We start from the raw sequence: 16,910 nt of genomic DNA on the forward strand, positions 1-16,910 counted from the left end.
ATGTAGGTGTGTGTATTTGTGTATGTGTTTGCATATGTATGTAAAGGCATGTATGCATGTGTGAGTGTGTATTTGTGTATGTGTTTGCATATGTATGTGAAGGCATGTATGCATGTGTGAGTGTGTATTTGTGTATGTGTTTGCATATGTAGGTGTGTGTATTTGTGTATGTGTTTACATATGTAGGTGTGTGTATTTGTGTATGTGTTTGCATATGTAGGTGTGTGTATGTGTGTATGTGTTTGCATATGTATGTGAAGGCATGTATGCATGTGTGAGTGTGTATTTGTGTATGTGTTTGCATATGTATGTGAAGGCATGTATGCATGTGTGAGTGTGTATTTGGGTATGTGTTTGCATATGTAGGTGTGTGTATTTGTGTATGTGTTTGCATGTGTATGTGAAGGCATGTATGCATGTGTGAGTGTGTATTTGTGTATGTGTTTGCATATGTATGTGAAGGCATGTATGCATGTGTGAGTGTGTATTTGCATATGTAGGTGTGTGTATTTGTGTATGTGTTTGCATATGTAGGTGTGTGTATGTGTGTATGTGTTTGCATATGTATGTGAAGGCATGTATGCATGTGTGAGTGTGTATTTGTGTATGTGTTTGCATATGTATGTGAAGGCATGTATGCATGTGTGAGTGTGTATTTGTGTATGTGTTTGCATATGTAGGTGTGTGTATTTGTGTATGTGTTTGCATATGTAGGTGTGTGTATGTGTTTGCATATGTATGTGAAGGCATGTATGCATGTGTGAGTGTGTATTTGTGTATGTGTTTGCATATGTAGGTGTGTGTATGTGTGTATGTGTTTGCATATGTATGTGAAGGCATGTATGCATGTGTGAGTGTGTATTTGTGTATGTGTTTGCATATGTATGTGAAGGCATGTATGCATGTGTGAGTGTGTATTTGTGTATGTGTTTGCATATGTAGGTGTGTGTATTTGTGTATGTGTTTGCATATGTAGGTGTGTGTATGTGTGTATGTGTTTGCATATGTATGTGAAGGCATGTATGCATGTGTGAGTGTGTATTTGTGTATGTGTTTGCATATGTATGTGAAGGCATGTATGCATGTGTGAGTGTGTATTTGTGTATGTGTTTGCATATGTAGGTGTGTGTATTTGTGTATGTGTTTGCATATGTAGGTGTGTGTATTTGTGTATGTGTTTGCATATGTAGGTGTGTGTATGTGTTTGCATATGTATGTGAAGGCATGTATGCATGTGTGAGTGTGTATTTGTGTATGTGTTTGCATATGTATGTGAAGGCATGTATGCATGTGTGAGTGTGTATTTGTGTATGTGTTTGCATATGTAGGTGTGTGTATTTGTGTATGTGTTTGCATATGTAGGTGTGTGTATTTGTGTATGTGTTTGCATATGTAGGTGTGTGTATTTGTGTATGTGTTTACATATGTAGGTGTGTGTATTTGTGTATGTGTTTGCATATGTATGTGAAGGCATGTATGCGTGTGTGAGTGTGTCTTTGCATATGTACATGTGCTACAAAGTGAATAATAATATGAAAGGATTTCGGTCCTGATATTCAAAACCTCTCCTCTCAGGTGAAATAATATAAAATGATCCCCCAGCACTGCGAGATCCCTAGTGAAATATTCAAAAGGCAAATTTTGCTTTACTTCTCCAAGGGGCGTTCCCTCCCTTTCTGTATGTGAGACAAGCCCAGTGTAATAGCACTGCATGACAGTTTGTTTGTGCTTTCTATTTTATATCACTTTACACTTCAGATTACATTTTATTACATTTAAACTTTGCACTTTCTATTTTGTATTTTATTTTGTATACAGCAGTGTATTTAGGATTGTGACTTTTTAAATTCTGATTATGCCGTCACAGTTTCTATGTAACTTTAAAAAAAACATATATTATGCTTACCTGATAATTCCATTTCCATCTGTGGTAGGAGAGTCCACGGCTTCATTCATTACTTGTGGGAATTAAGAACCTGGCCACCAGGAGGAGGCAAAGACACCCCAGCCAAAGGCTTAAATACCTCCCCCACTTCCCTCATCCCCCAGTCATTCTGCCAAGGGAACAAGGAACAGTAGGAGAAATATCAGGGTATAAATGGTGTCAGAAGATTAAAATTAAATTTAGGTCCGCCCACCGGAGAAACGGGCAGGGGCAGTGGACTCTCCTCCCACAGATGGAAATGAAATTATCAGGTAAGCATAATTTATGTTTTCCATCTTAATGGGAGGAGAGTCCACTGCTTCATTCATTACTTGTGGGAACAAATACCCAAGCTCTAGAGGACACTGAATGAAAAAAACGGGAGGGCAAAAAGAAGCGGACCCTAAACTGAGGGCACCACAGCCTGCAGAACCTTTCTCCCAAAAGCAAGTTTTCTCTGTGAAAAAATCACAAAAAGACAAAGGCGCCTCCTGGTGTAATACAGTTGGTGAAAGAGATTTGTTAGCTTATCAAAAAGGTACTCACATGTGGAGCAGCACCCAATTGTGCTAAATCAAACAGACTGGGATCTCACAGTGTCCAAGCTCACTGTACAGCAGTCTGAGAAACGCGTTGCTTGTTCTTTTAATATCTAGTGTCATGAGACACTGACGGCTAGATTTAGACTTTTGTCGGTAAGGACCCGCGTAGCTAACGCTGGCTTTTTTCTGGCCGCTCCTTTAAAATAACTCTGGTATTGAGAGTCCATATAATGTCAGCGTTAGGCTCCAAAAAAGGAGCGTAGAGCATATTTAACGCAGCTTCAACTCTCGATACCAGAGTTGCTTACGGACGCGGCCAGCCTCAAAAACGTGCTCGTGCACGATTCCCCCATAGGAAACAATGGGGCTGTTTGAGCTGAAAAAAAACCTAACACCTGCAAAAAAGCTGCGTTCAGCTCCTAACGCAGCCCCATTGTTTGCTATGGGGAAACACTTCCTACGTCTGCACCTAACACCCTAACATGTACCCCGAGTCTAAACACCCCTAGCCTTACACTTATTAACCCCTAATCTGCCGAGCGGACCTGAGCGCTACTATAATAAAGTTATTAACCCCTAATCCGCCTCACTAACCCTATAATAAATAGTATTAACCTCTAATCTGCCCTCCCTAACATCGCCGACACCTAACTTAAATTATTATCCCCTAATCTGCCGACTGGAGCTCACCGCTATTCTAATAAATGTATTAACCCCTAAAGCTAAGTCTAACCCTAACACTAACACCCCCCTAAATTAAATATAATTTTAATCCAAAGAAATTAATTAACTCTTATTAAATAAATTATTCCTATTTAAAGCTAAATACTTACCTGTAAAATAAATCCTAATATAGCTACAATATAAATTATAATTATTATAGCTATTTTAGGATTAATATTTATTTTACAGGTAACTTTGTATTTATTTTAACCAGGTACAATAGCTATTAAATAGTTAAGAACTGTTTAATAGTTAAAATAGTTAAAATAATTACAAAATTACCTGTAAAATAAATCCTAACCTAAGTTACAATTAAACCTAACACTATACTATCATTAAATTAATTAAATAAAATACCTACAATTACCTACAATTAAACCTAACACTACACTATCAATACATTAATTAAATACAATACCTACAAATAACTACAATGAAATAAACTAACTAAAGTACAAAAAATAAAAAAGAACTAAGTTACAAAAAATAAAAAAATATTTACAAACATAAGAAAAATATTACAACAATTTTAAACTAATTACACCTACTCTAAGCCCCCTAATAAAATAACAAAGACCCCCAAAATAAAAAATGCCCTACCCTATTCTAAATTACTAAAGTTCAAAGCTCTTTTACCTTACCAGCCCTGAACAGGGCCCTTTGCGGGGCATGCCCCAAGAAGTTCAGCTCTTTTGCCTGTAAAAAAAAAACATACAATACCCCCCCCCCAACATTACAACCCACCACCCACATACCCCTAATCTAACCCAAACCCCCCCTTAAATAAACCTAACACTAAGCCCCTGAAGATCATCCTACCTTGAATTCACCTCACCGGGTATCACCGATCGGTCCTGGCTCCAAAATCTTCATCCTATCCGGGAAGAAGAGTAGATCCGGACCGGCAACCATCATCTTCCAAGCGGCATCTTCTATCTTCATCCGATGAGGACCGGCTCCATCCTGAAGACCTCCACCGCGGACCCATCTTCATCCGGCGACGTCCAACTGAAGAATGACGGTTCCTTTAAGGGACGTCATCCAAGATGGCGTCCCTCGAATTCCAATTGGCTGATAGGATTCTATCAGCCAATCGGAATTAAGGTAGGAATATTCTTCAGTTGGACGTCACCGGATGAAGATGGGTCCGCGGTGGAGGTCTTCAGGATGGAGCCGGTCCTCATCGGATGAAGATAGAAGATGCCGCTTGGAAGATGATGGTTGCCGGTCCGGATCTACTCTTCTTCCCGGATAGGATGAAGACTTTGGAGCCTCTTCTGGACCTCTTCAGCCACCGGATGATGGATCGCCAGCCCCCGCTTGGGTTGGATGAAGATTTTGGAGCCAGGGCTGATCGGTGATACCCGGTGAAGTGAAGACAAGGTAGGATGATCTTCAGGGGCTTAGTGTTAGGTTTATTTAAGGGGGGTTTGGGTTAGATTAGGGGTATGTGGGTGGTGGGTTGTAATGTTGGGGGGGGGTATTGTATGTTTTTTTTTACAGGCAAAAGAGCTGAACTTCTTGGGGCATGCCCTGCAAAGGGCCCTGTTCAGGGCTGGTAAGGTAAAAGAGCTTTGAACTTTAGTAATTTAGAATAGGGTAGGGCATTTTTTATTTTGGGGGTCTTTGTTATTTTATTAGGGGGCTTAGAGTAGGTGTAATTAGTTTAAAATTGTTGTAATATTTTTCTTGTTTGTAAATATTTTTTTATTTTTTGTAACTTAGTACTTTTTTATTTTTTGTACTTTAGTTAGTTTATTTCATTGTAGTTATTTGTAGGTATTGTATTTAATTAATGTATTGATAGTGTAGTGTTAGGTTTAATTGTAGGTAATTATAGGTATTTTATTTAATTAATTTAATGATAGTATAGTGTTAGGTTTAATTGTAACTTAGGTTAGTATTTATTTTACAGGTAATTTTGTAATTATTTTAACTATTTTAGCTATTAAATAGTTCTTAACTATTTAATAGCTATTGTACCTGGTTAAAATAAATACAAAGTTACCTGTAAAATAAATATTAATCCTAAAATAGCTATAATATAATTATAATTTATATTGTAGCTATATTAGGATTTATTTTACAGGTAAGTATTTAGCTTTAAATAGGAATAATTTATTTAATAAGAGTTAATTAATTTCGTTAGATTTAAATTATATTTAAGTTAGGGGGGTGTTAGTGTTAGGGTTAGACTTAGCTTTAGGGGTTAATACATTTATTAGCATAGCGGTGAGCTCCGGTCGGCAGATTAGGGGTTAATAATTGAAGTTAGGTGTCGGCGATGTTAGGGAGGGCAGATTAGGGGTTAATACTATTTATTATAGGGTTAGTGAGGCGGATTAGGGGTTAATAACTTTATTATGATAGCGGTGCGGTCCGCTCGGCAGATTAGGGGTTAATAAGTGTAGGCAGGTGGAGGCGACGTTGTGGGGGGCAGATTAGTGGTTAATAAATATAATATAGGGGTCGGCGGTGTTAGGGGCAGCAGATTAGGGGTACATAAGGATAACTTAAGTAGCGGCGCTTTGCGGTCAGCAGATTAGGGGTTAATTATTGTAGGTAGCTGGCTGCGACATTGTGGGGGGGCAGGTTAGGGGTTAATAAATATAATATAGGGGTCGGCGGTGTTAGGGGCAGCAGATTAGGGGTACATAAGGATAACTTAGGTGGCGGTCGGCAGATTAGGGGTTAAAAAATTTAATTGAGTGGCGGCGAAGTGGGGTGGCCTCGGTTTAGGGGTACATAGGTAGTTTATGGGTGTTAGTGTACTTTAGAGTACAGTAGTTAAGAGCTTTTTGAACCGGCGTTAGCCCAGAAAGCTCTTAACTACTGACTTTTTTCTGCGGCTGGAGTTTTGTCGTTAGAATTCTAACGCTCACTTCAGACACAACTCTAAATACCGGAGTTAGAAAAATCCCATTGAAAAGATAGGATACGCAATTGACGTAAGGGGATCTGCGGTATGGAAAAGTCGCGGCTGAAAAGTGAGCGTTAGACCCTTTTTTGAGTGACTCCAAATACCAGAGGTAGCCTAAAACCAGCGTTAGGAGCCTCTAACGCTGGTTTTCACGGCTACCGCCAAACTCCAAATCTAGGCCTGAGATTTTTATTTTATTAATAAAATGTGGTTTTATTTAAACCTCTTTGTGAGAGTCTGAGCTCTATCAGTCCGGCAAGACGTTGGAGAAACCAGTTTCCTTGCAGTGTCAGTGAGCTGGGACACTGTGAGATCCCAGTCTGTTTGATTTAGCACAATTGGGTGCTGCTCCACTTGTGAGTACCTTTTTGATAACCTAACAAATCTCTTTCACCAACTGTATTACACCAGGAGGCGCATTTGTCTTTTTGTGATTTATTCACAGAGAAAACTTGCTCTTAGATCCTGATTTCCCTGACAAACAGCTGACTCCAGTCATCATCTGTGTTCCTGATCATTGATCATCCTGGTATTTGATCATATTTATCATTTGGCACTATTCCCACCCCAATTGGGACATTTACCATCTATGTAACATTGCAGAAGACGACAGCATTTCCAGATAAGAACCTTTCAGGAATTTCTTATTACTGTATTTGTTATTATTTGTGTTGTATCCTATGTTTCTCATAGTCCCATATTTATAAGAATTGTTTCTTATTTGTTTACATTATTTCATATAGTATATTTCATTCTAGTTATTTTATGTAATTTCTTGTTCTCTTCTCTCTTAGCCTATTTACATAGTAATCATATAGGGTCCTGTGCGCCCCCTAGTAGTAACACACCCTTAGTGTTACTGATTGTTTCTTTCTCCCAAAAGCTGCTTCCGCCAAAGCAAACACATACAATTTGTAAAATTTAGCAAAAGTATGTAAAGAAGACCAAGTGGCAGCCTTACAAATCTGCTCCATAGAGGCCTTGTTCTTAAAGGCCCAAGAAGAGGTCACAGCTCTAGTTGAGTGAGCCATAATTCTCTGACGAGGCTTGTGTCCCACTGTCTCATATGTCAGACGGATCATACTCCTCAACCAAAAGGATAGAGTAGTGGCAGAGGCCCTTTGCCCCCTGCGCTTTCCTGAATACACAGCAAAAAAGGACGAAGTCTGTCTGAACTCCTTCGTGGCCTGAAGATAAAACTTCAAAGCCCAAACCACGTCCAAATTCTGAAGTAACCTCTCCTTTGACGAAGAAGGGGTAAGACACAAAGAAGGAACTACTATTTCCTGATTGATGTTGCGACTCGACACCACTTTGGGAAGGAATCCCAAACCAGTGCGAAGAACAGCCTTATCAGCGTGAAAAACTAAATAGGAAGGCTCACATTGCAAGACCGCCAACTCAGAGACTCTGTGTGCTGATGCAATAGCCAGTAGGAATAAGACTTTCCATGAAAGAGTCTTAATGTCAAGCGCATGCATAGACTCAAACTGAGCCCTCTGCAATACCTTAAGAACCAAGTTTAAGCTCCAAGGAGGAGCTGAATTCCTAAAGACAGGCCTGATCCTAACCAAAGCCTGAAAAAAGGAATGATTGTCAGGAAACTCTGCAAGCTTCTTATGCAACAGTACAGATAAAGCCAAGATTTGTCCCCTTAGGGAGCTGGCGGCAAGACCCTTATCCAGACCATCCTGGAGAAAGGCCAAAATCCTGGATACCCTGATCTTGTGCCAGGGGTATCCACGTTCTTCACACCAGGACAAGTAGGTATTCTACACCATGTGATAGATGCGTCGAGTGAATTGATAAGAGTGAACAATTGTGAGTCTCTGCCCATTCCAGAATCCGAGATACTTCCCTAATGGCTAGGCAACTTCTCGTTCCCCCCTGGTGGTTTATGTAAGCCACGAGGTAATGTTGTCCTGAATCTGATAAGATGGGACGACCCCAAGGGGGGCCAAGTCCTCAGAGCATTGAATATTGCTCGTAGTTCCAGAATATTTATAGGTAGACTCGATTCTTTTCGAGTCCATCAGCCCTGTGCCTTTCTGGCACCCCAAACAGCTCCCCATCATGATAGACTTGCATCCGTGGTCACAATCTCCCAGGATAGTCTCAAGAAGGATGTCCCCTGTGACAGCTGCCCCAGCCGGGTCCACCAATATAGGGACTCCCTCACCGCTCTGTCCAGAGATAACTGTTGGGAAAGATCTGAATGATCGCTGTTCCATTGTCTCAGCATGCACAGCTGAAGAGGTCTGAGATGGAACCTGGCGAATGGAATGACATCTATGCTGGATACCATGAGCCCGATCACCTCCATACACCTGGCTATAGATGGCCTGGAGGATGTCTGGAGAGCTAGACAGTTGGACGCAAGCTTGCAATGTCTCTGATCTGTCAAGAATATCTTTATGACTGAAGAATCTATTATCGTACCCAGGAATTCCACCCTATTGCTGAGGGCCAAGGAACTCTTCCCTTTGTTTATCTTCCACCCGTGGGATCGAAGGAGAAGGGGAAGAGCCCTTGAGTGATCCTCCGCAAGACTGTAGCATGGAGCCTTGACCAGGATATCATCCAGATAAGGTGAAACTGCAATCCCTCTGGCTCTCGCTACCGCGAGTAGAGCTCCCAGAACCTTTGTAAAGACTATTTGGGCAGTCACCAGACCAAACGGAATGGCCACAAACTGTAAGTGCTGGTCCAGGAAGGCGAATCTTAGAAACCTGAAGTGATCTTTGTGGATTAGAACGTGAAGGTAAGCACCCTTCAGGTCTATAGTCGTCATGAATTGCCCGTCTTGAACCAAGGGGCAAAATTGACCTGATCGCCTCCATTTTGAACGATGGAACTGAAAAGAACTTGTTTAGAGCCTTTAGGTCTAGAATTGGCCGAAATGTGCCCTACTTTTTTGGGACCATGAAAAGGTTTGAATAATACCCCAGACCTCTTTCTGCCAGAGGGACTGGGATGATTACTCCGAGAGATGAGAGATCCCTCACACACCCCAGGAAGGCGTCTCTCTTCTCTAGTCTTGAAGATATGTTTGACAGGAGTAACCTGCCTCTGGGTGGATATGACTTGAATCCTATCATGTAACCCTGGGCTACGACCTCCAGAACGCAAGGTTCTATAACGTCTCTTCTCCAGGCCTCTGCAAAAAGAAATCGTCTGCCCCATACCTAATCCGAGGACGGATCGGGGGCCGCCCCTTCATGCCGACTTTGACTCGGCGGGCTTCTTGTTCTGCTTTGACTTGTTCCGAGAGTTAGCTGGCTTCAAAGATCCCTTGGACTGCTCAGACTTTGCGGCAGACTGCTGGCGCTGAGACTTGTCTGCATGAAAGGGACGAAAAGTAGACCCCTTAGGTTTAGTCTTCTTATCCTGAAGCAAGAAGGCACCCTTGTCACCCGTGACCATAGATATGATGGAATCCAGGCCCGGGCCAAACAAAACTTTCCCCTTGAACGGGAGGGAAAGCAAGCGAGACTTGGAAGTTATGTCAGCAGACCACGACTTTAACTATAAAGCCCTGCGGGCTTAAACAGAAAAACTTGATGTCTTAGCATTTAGGCGAAAAATCTGCATGTTAGCATCACACATGAATTAATGTGCTACCCTTAAGGCCTTAATTCGTTCTTGAATCTCTTTGAGTGGAGTCCCCACCTCGACCATCGCTGACCCCGTGAGTTGTAACATCTTCCGCAACATGGACTCCATCTTTTTATCCATGGGTTCCTTGAAAGAAGAGCTATCCTCAAGCGTAATAGTCGTCCTCTTAGAGAGCGTGGAGATAGCACCATACACCTTAGGGACGGTTCCCCACAGCTCTAGCGGTGAGTCCGGAACGGGGAATAGCTTCTTAAAAGATATTAGCCATCTTGATGGGAACCAGGAAGACCTTTAGAGATCGAAGGTTCCTCCGGTAATTTCGGTTCTGGAACCTCCAACGTAGCAAGCACCTCCTTCAGCAGGAAGCGTAAATGCTCCATTTTAAACTTAAAATCTGGTTCCTCCGCGGACGGAGGCCTAGAAGTAGCCGATTCCGACCTAGAAGTGGCATCCTGCGATAAGTCAGAGTTGTCCTCCTCAGAGACATCAAGCAGAGTCGAAGACCCCTGAGACGGATAGCAGTGCTGTACTTTACGCTTGCGCTTAGTAAGGCGAGGTATCGCATTAATGGCCACAGAAACCGCCGTCTGTAACTGATCGGCGAAGTCTGGCAGCCAAAGGGCCCCTCCCGCAGGAGGATTAGTAGTGCCTTGGGGAACTGCTTGTGTAATTGGAGATGAGTGCAGGGAACGCACCTCGCGGGGCGGAGAACCCTCAGAGGTGGACAGCTCATTCGTACTAAATATCCTATTCTTCTTAGATATAGCAATATTAACAAAGCATGTGGAACAGAGTTGAGTAGGCGGGTCAACTGGAACCTCCTCACAATATACACAGTTCACTGGTTTAGATAAAGAGGGAGTATCCTCTAACATATCAGAGTCCTTCATAGCTTGCACCTTTATTGCAGACTTGATAAAAAGTTAAATGGCACCTTTATATCCCAATGGCCGGGGCACTCACCACCTCCTATGACCCGGACTACAAGAAACAGCTTTGTCTCCTCTGAATGCAGGTCAAGAAAAAGGAAGTTATAGAGGCCACATCTGGTCATATGAAGTGCCATGCAGGACCCCCCCTACACTTGAGAGAGAAACACGCCAAAAAGGCCTGCCTTAATCTCTCGCTAAGTGAACTGACTTCCACACTGACAGAGCCTCATCTCACACAAGTGCAGCATAAAACGCAATAAACAATATTATGCACAATAAAATCCCCCCTGTTCAATAACCCCCTTCCAAGGGCATTACCCTAGATTCTATAAAGATAAAGGAACCACACTGTGACCCTGTCTTCTTATGTTATCATATATATAAAAATGAAACGATCTTACCAGAATCAACGCCGTGGAACAGGAACAAGGCCTTTAAAGTGTGAAACCTGTCAACGCTGATTGCTAATGGAGTTGTTAATCTGAGTCGGGGTGAGTAGGCAGAAAGACTCTCCCTGCATCTCTGGACTCTAACATTTACCCATGCTCTCACTGAGAGGCTGACAGGACTACTTAAAACTCCAGTCCCATTTCAAAGATTACTACCCTCCATTAGAGACTACTTGAATCTTCAACACTTCTCTGCCAACCTCCTGTGACAAAAGGCAAAGAATGACTGGGGGATGAGTGGAGTGGGGGAGGTATTTAAGCTTTTGGCTGGGGTGTCTTTGCCTCCTCCTGGTGGCCCATTCTTCTAATTGTTGTAGATCCCCTTGTAAATCAAGTGCATCCTGCCCTGACCTAATGACCTTACACAACTTTGTATCATCTGCAAAAATAGAGATGTTGCTATTTAATCCTTGCTCCAAGTCATTAATAAAAAATATAAAAAAGAGCAGGGCCCAGTACTGATCCCTGGGGGACTCTACTGATTACTTTTGTCCAATCTGAGTATGATCCATTTACTACTACTCTTTGCTCCCTGTCTTTTATACAGTTACTTATCCATGAGCTAACATTTTCAGCTATTCCCAGTCCTTTAATTTTGTGCATTAATCTCTCATGTGGCACTGTATCAAAGGCCTTTGCCAAATCCAATTATATCATATCAACTGACTCCCCTTTATCTATAATTTACTTACTTCCTTGAAGAATGTAATTAGATTAGTTTGACATGATCTATTTCTCATAAAACCACAAAACCAATCTTGTTTACATGAATATGCTCATCATTATAATCCCTTACAATCCCTTCAAATATCTTCCCCACTATTGATGTCAGACTAACTGGTCTATAGCTTCCTGGATCAGCCCTTTTTAAAGAGTGGCACCACATCAGCTTTACGCCAGGGGTACTACACCTGAGTATAATGAGTCTTGGCATAGTTCAGTAGGTGATAAGCAGTAGGTAATAAGCAGTAAGTACAGTAGGTAAATCTATAACAGTGCTAAGTTCCTGTAAAACTATATGCCACTAAATGCTTACAGCCGATCTTGGAGCGAAGGGTCCAAGGCTTTAAGATTGGCTGTAATCATTTAGTGCCGGTAGGAAAATTGCAGTCGAAGAACTGTTGTTTTTTGTGGACTTACCTGCATAGCAGACATTCTGTATATGTCCAGTATCATGTATGTTTTTAATTGTTTTCAATAAATTGTTAACCTGGAGATCCAGTTATTTTCGTGTCTGCCTTGTCAGAGAGAGTTGCACTGTACAACGCTTATTTCTCTGACAGCTCAGTTTAAGCTCTCGTACACGTGAGTAAGGTCCAGTCACATTTTGGAGTTTACCAAGTTCTCACAGAATTCACCATATGTTTTTTTTCAACTGACAACTATCTCCAGCATCATTGGGACTATATCCTTTAACATTATTATTCAATTTGGAGCATAGTGTTTTAAAAGTTTTGAACATTTTTGATCTAAATAAATATATATATATATATATATATATATATATATATATATATATATATATATATATATATATATATATATATATATATATATTGTTGTGTGCTTACACTGATTGTGATATTTTGGTTGATTTATGTTATATCTGGTGCAAGGTGTTCAAACTGTGCACTAATGCACTGAAAGTCTTTATGTTAATATTGTGTACTGATGGGCAGTGTATTTTGTCATTTGACAGTGTTATACATATAAATGATAATATAATAATAATATCCTAATCATGTGCTGCACGACTCACCAGGTCGAAGATCTTGGGTCGTGCCTGGTTACCAATATGGAGCAAGTCCCGGAAGCCACGTGTGATAAGTAGAGCGATCCTCTCACCTTTCCTCTCCAACAAGGCATTGGTCGCCACTGTAGTGCCCATCCGGATCCATTCTATCTGCTGTGTGTCCACGGGATGCTCTCGCGGGTATACAGCTTTTGTTTCCTGCGAGACAAGGTTGTTAAACTCCTACAGTCTAGAATGTTTCTTGTCTAGCTTCCCTTTAGCTCTTGTAGCTGTAGAATAACACAAATTACTTACTTATCTCAAAACATTACATTTGTTGCATAAATTGACCATCAGTGTCCCTAATTACACTTCTGTATACACCTAAATAGATGCCCATAATTTATGAAGTGTCATTACTGTTCCTTATAAAACACCATCACTCACTTCTTCTAGGATGCGTCGGATCCCCTCAGTTGGGGCATCTCTATAGTTTGCAGGATCTTCAGACAGCAACTTCATGACTCTGACTTTCCCTCCAGGACATCTGGCGAAGATATCAGTGAATGTGCCCCCGCGGTCAATGGCAAACTGGAACTTCTCTGGGACAGCCATAGTTACTGCTAGGAAAGGAAAAAGTCACTGGGATTAAAAGGTCATGACAAGGTTATTAGTAATGACTAGTGCTGTGTATATTACTGACACTTATCACCATGTACATTAGTAATGACTAGTGCTGTGTATATTACTAACACTTATCATCATGTACATTAGCTATAACTAGTGCTGTGTATATTACTCACACTTATCACCATGTAAATTAGTACTAACTTGTGCTGTGTATATTACTGAAACATCACCATGTTCTTTAGTAATAACTAGTGCTGTGTATATTACTGACACCTATCACCATATACATTATCAATAACTAGTGCTGTGTATATTACTGACACTGGGGCGTTCCTTCGGTGTCTCTGAAGTTTTCATACTTCTCATCATATTCTCTACACAAGTTACGCCTGCAGATCTCACTATTTTATCTTCCCAAATGTAAGCTGCAGAGTGTGCAATTAATTTGTACTAAAGTTATTGCACAAATAGAAAAATACATTTATGTGAAACTAGAAGCAAATGCACAGTCTGAAAACTGTGCAATCTGCTTTGTAGGGATGGGCGAATGATTCGCAACATTAGAAAAATGAAACAAATTTTAACACATTCGTTCAAATCGAATTTCGAATGTTTACATAACATTCTAACATTCGATTTTTCAAATGTTCAGTTTCGAATTTTACGATTACATTCGAAAATATTTGTTTCTAAAAATTCAAATTGATATATTTGTAGTAGTATTTCTAATGCTTTCTTTAAATGTAATATTCAAATTATGCAATATTCAAATTAGAAAAAATTGAATTTATATATTTGCAATAGTATTTCTATAATGCTTAATTTAAATGTAATATTCGAATTATGCGATATTCAAAATAGAAACATTCAAATTGATATATTTGCATCTATTATGTAACTATCAATGTACTAGATTCCCTACCACATGAACTAATGAACTTCTGAATAGTATTTGTTAAATAGAATGTTAAATTCAAAATTTCGAATGTGAACATTCAATTTAATTATAAACATTTGAATTCGAAAGTGACATTCGAAAACTGTAAATAGCAATCAATTATAGAATTTTTAAGAATATTCGTTCTTATCAACATTCGGATTTGTAATTCGAATTTCGGTAATAACATTCAAATTCAGAAATTTACACATTCGCCCGTCCCTACCAGTGCTTTGTATGTGATTTCCAGGTTTAGCTCCATTGATGTCTGCTCACTTGAGAATTGGTGCAATACGTCACCCCATGTAGGCGAATGGCCCAGAATACTATTCTTAATGCCATTGTGATGTAGATCCCTCTGTCCCATTTACTAAATGATTAAGTTATGTGTTTTTGAGATTCTGGGGGATATATATATCAAGCCGTCAACTGTGTTGCATTCGACGGCGTCAATACGCCTAACATCGTGGCCGTGTAACTCAATACGCTCTCCTTATTTCTAAAAAAAGCTGGCAAAAAGACACGCACCAAGTACGGGGCGATGAGCATCGGACTGTTAACTAACAGTCATCAATCTCGCGTCTATTCTTCTTTTTCCCAACTTTATTTATACCCTGTAACTAAACTCCGCCACTGTACTAAAATGTTTAACCCCTATCCCGCGGCTCATCGACCCCGCTGCAACCTAAATAAAAGTATTAACCCCTTTCCCGTCACTCCCCTACCCCGCCGCAATCTAAATTAATTTATTAACCCCTAAACCTCTGGCCTTCCACATCACTACCACTAACTAAACCTATTAACCCCTAAACCGTCAGCCCCCCACATTGCCAAAAACTAAATTAAGCTATTAACCCCTAAACAACCCGCTAACTTTAAGTTAAAATTACAACTTTTAAACTTTAAGTTAAAATTAAAATTACAACATCCCTATCTTCAAATAAATTTAAACTTACCTGTAGAATTAAAAAACTATTTTAAAATAGGAATTAACCTACCATAACTATTATACTACAATTAAATTAAACTACCAATTAAATTAACTAAATTACAAATCATTTACATCAAATTATGTAAATATACTATTAAACCTTATTACAAATTACTAAATTACAGAAAAAAACAAACACTAAGTTACAAAAAAACAAACACTAAATTACGAAAAATAAAAAACCACATCAAAAATAAAAAATAATTACACCTAATCTAATAGCCCTATAAAAATAAAAAAGCCCCCCCCCCCCCAAAAAAAAAAACAAAAAAAAAAAACCCTAGCCTACAATAAACTACCAATGGCCCTTAAAAGGACCTTTTGTGGGGCATTGCCCCAAAGAAATCAGCTCTTTTACCTGTAAAAAAAAATACTAACACCACCCAACCAACGAACCCTCCCAAATAAAAAAACTTTCTAATCTAAAATAACCTAAGCTCCCCATTGCCCTGAAACGGGCATTTGTATGGGAATTGCCCTTAAAAGGGCATTTAGCTCTTTTACATGCCCAGACCCTAATCTAAAAATAAAACCCACCCAAAAAACCCTTAAATAAACCTAACACAAACCCCAACGATCCACTTACAGTTATTGAAGTCCCGCTTGAAGGATCCATCCAGCCGGCAAGAAGTCTTCATCCAGACGGCCTCTTCCATCTTCATCCAGCCAGCGAAGTCCTTATCCAGGTGGCAAGAAGTCTTCATCCAGACAGCATCTTCTATCTTTATCCATCCAGCGTGGAGCGGGTCCATCCTGAAGACATCCGGCGCGGAGCATCATCATCATACTGTCGCCGCTGTAAACTGGAACTTCAATGCAAGTGACGTGCTTCCACTTGCCTCCAGGATTAAACAGAAAATTCTCACTCAGACACACAAATCCCTCAATTGCACTGCTCCCCCCTACATCTCAGACCTTGTCTCCAGATACTCTGCCTTCCGTCCCCTTCGCTTTGCTCATGATCTCCAACTCTCCTCCTCTCTTGTTACCTCCTCACATTCCCATCTACAAGATTTCTCAAGACTGGCTCCCATCTTATGGAACTCTCTGCCTCGCTCCACAAGAATCTCCCTTGTTTTAAAAGCTTCAAGTGCTCCCTGAAGACTCTACTATTCAGGGACGCTTACAACCTACACTAACCTTCCTATCTCCACTGCTATCCACTAAAACCCCATAGCATGTAAGCCTATGAGCCCAGCTGTTTGTAGTTCACCTTCATAAGAGCAGACTACAGTGCAACTCTCGGCAGGACCCTCTCTCCCCATTTGATCCCTGTAATCATTTTTTATATACCACCCATGTTCATAGCGCTGCGGAACCTGTTGGTGCTCTATAAATACCTGATAATAATAATGATAATAATAAGTCATCCAAGATGGTGTCCCTTGCATTCCTATTGGCTGAAATTGATTGGAACAGCCAATAGGATTTTAGCAGCTCTAATCCTATTGGTTGATTTAAATCTTTTAGTCAATAGGAATGCAAGGGACACCATCTTGGATGATGTCACTTGCA

At 40.4% G+C, this 16,910-nt stretch overlaps 1 protein-coding gene across 3 annotated transcripts in view; it reads right to left on the bottom strand.

The window, feature by feature from the left end:
- The window catches only part of OPLAH (5-oxoprolinase, ATP-hydrolysing), a 291,557-nt gene that overhangs the window by 222,789 nt on the left and 51,858 nt on the right, over positions 1-16,910 (bottom strand). For 2 of the 3 annotated variants that reach the window (XM_053715451.1, XM_053715453.1), the window contains exons 2-3: positions 13,285-13,460; positions 12,865-13,056 (exon numbers count right to left, since the gene is read on the bottom strand). In XM_053715451.1, the coding sequence (XP_053571426.1) occupies positions 12,865-13,056; positions 13,285-13,452 (360 nt within the window). In that variant the 5' untranslated portion in view covers positions 13,453-13,460. The remainder of the gene's footprint in view (positions 1-12,864; positions 13,057-13,284; positions 13,461-16,910) is intronic. The other variant, XM_053715452.1, reaches the window with a different exon arrangement.

Source organism: Bombina bombina, chromosome 5, assembly GCF_027579735.1.
Source record: "Bombina bombina isolate aBomBom1 chromosome 5, aBomBom1.pri, whole genome shotgun sequence".
In the NCBI taxonomy this organism is placed as follows: domain Eukaryota; kingdom Metazoa; phylum Chordata; class Amphibia; order Anura; family Bombinatoridae; genus Bombina; species Bombina bombina.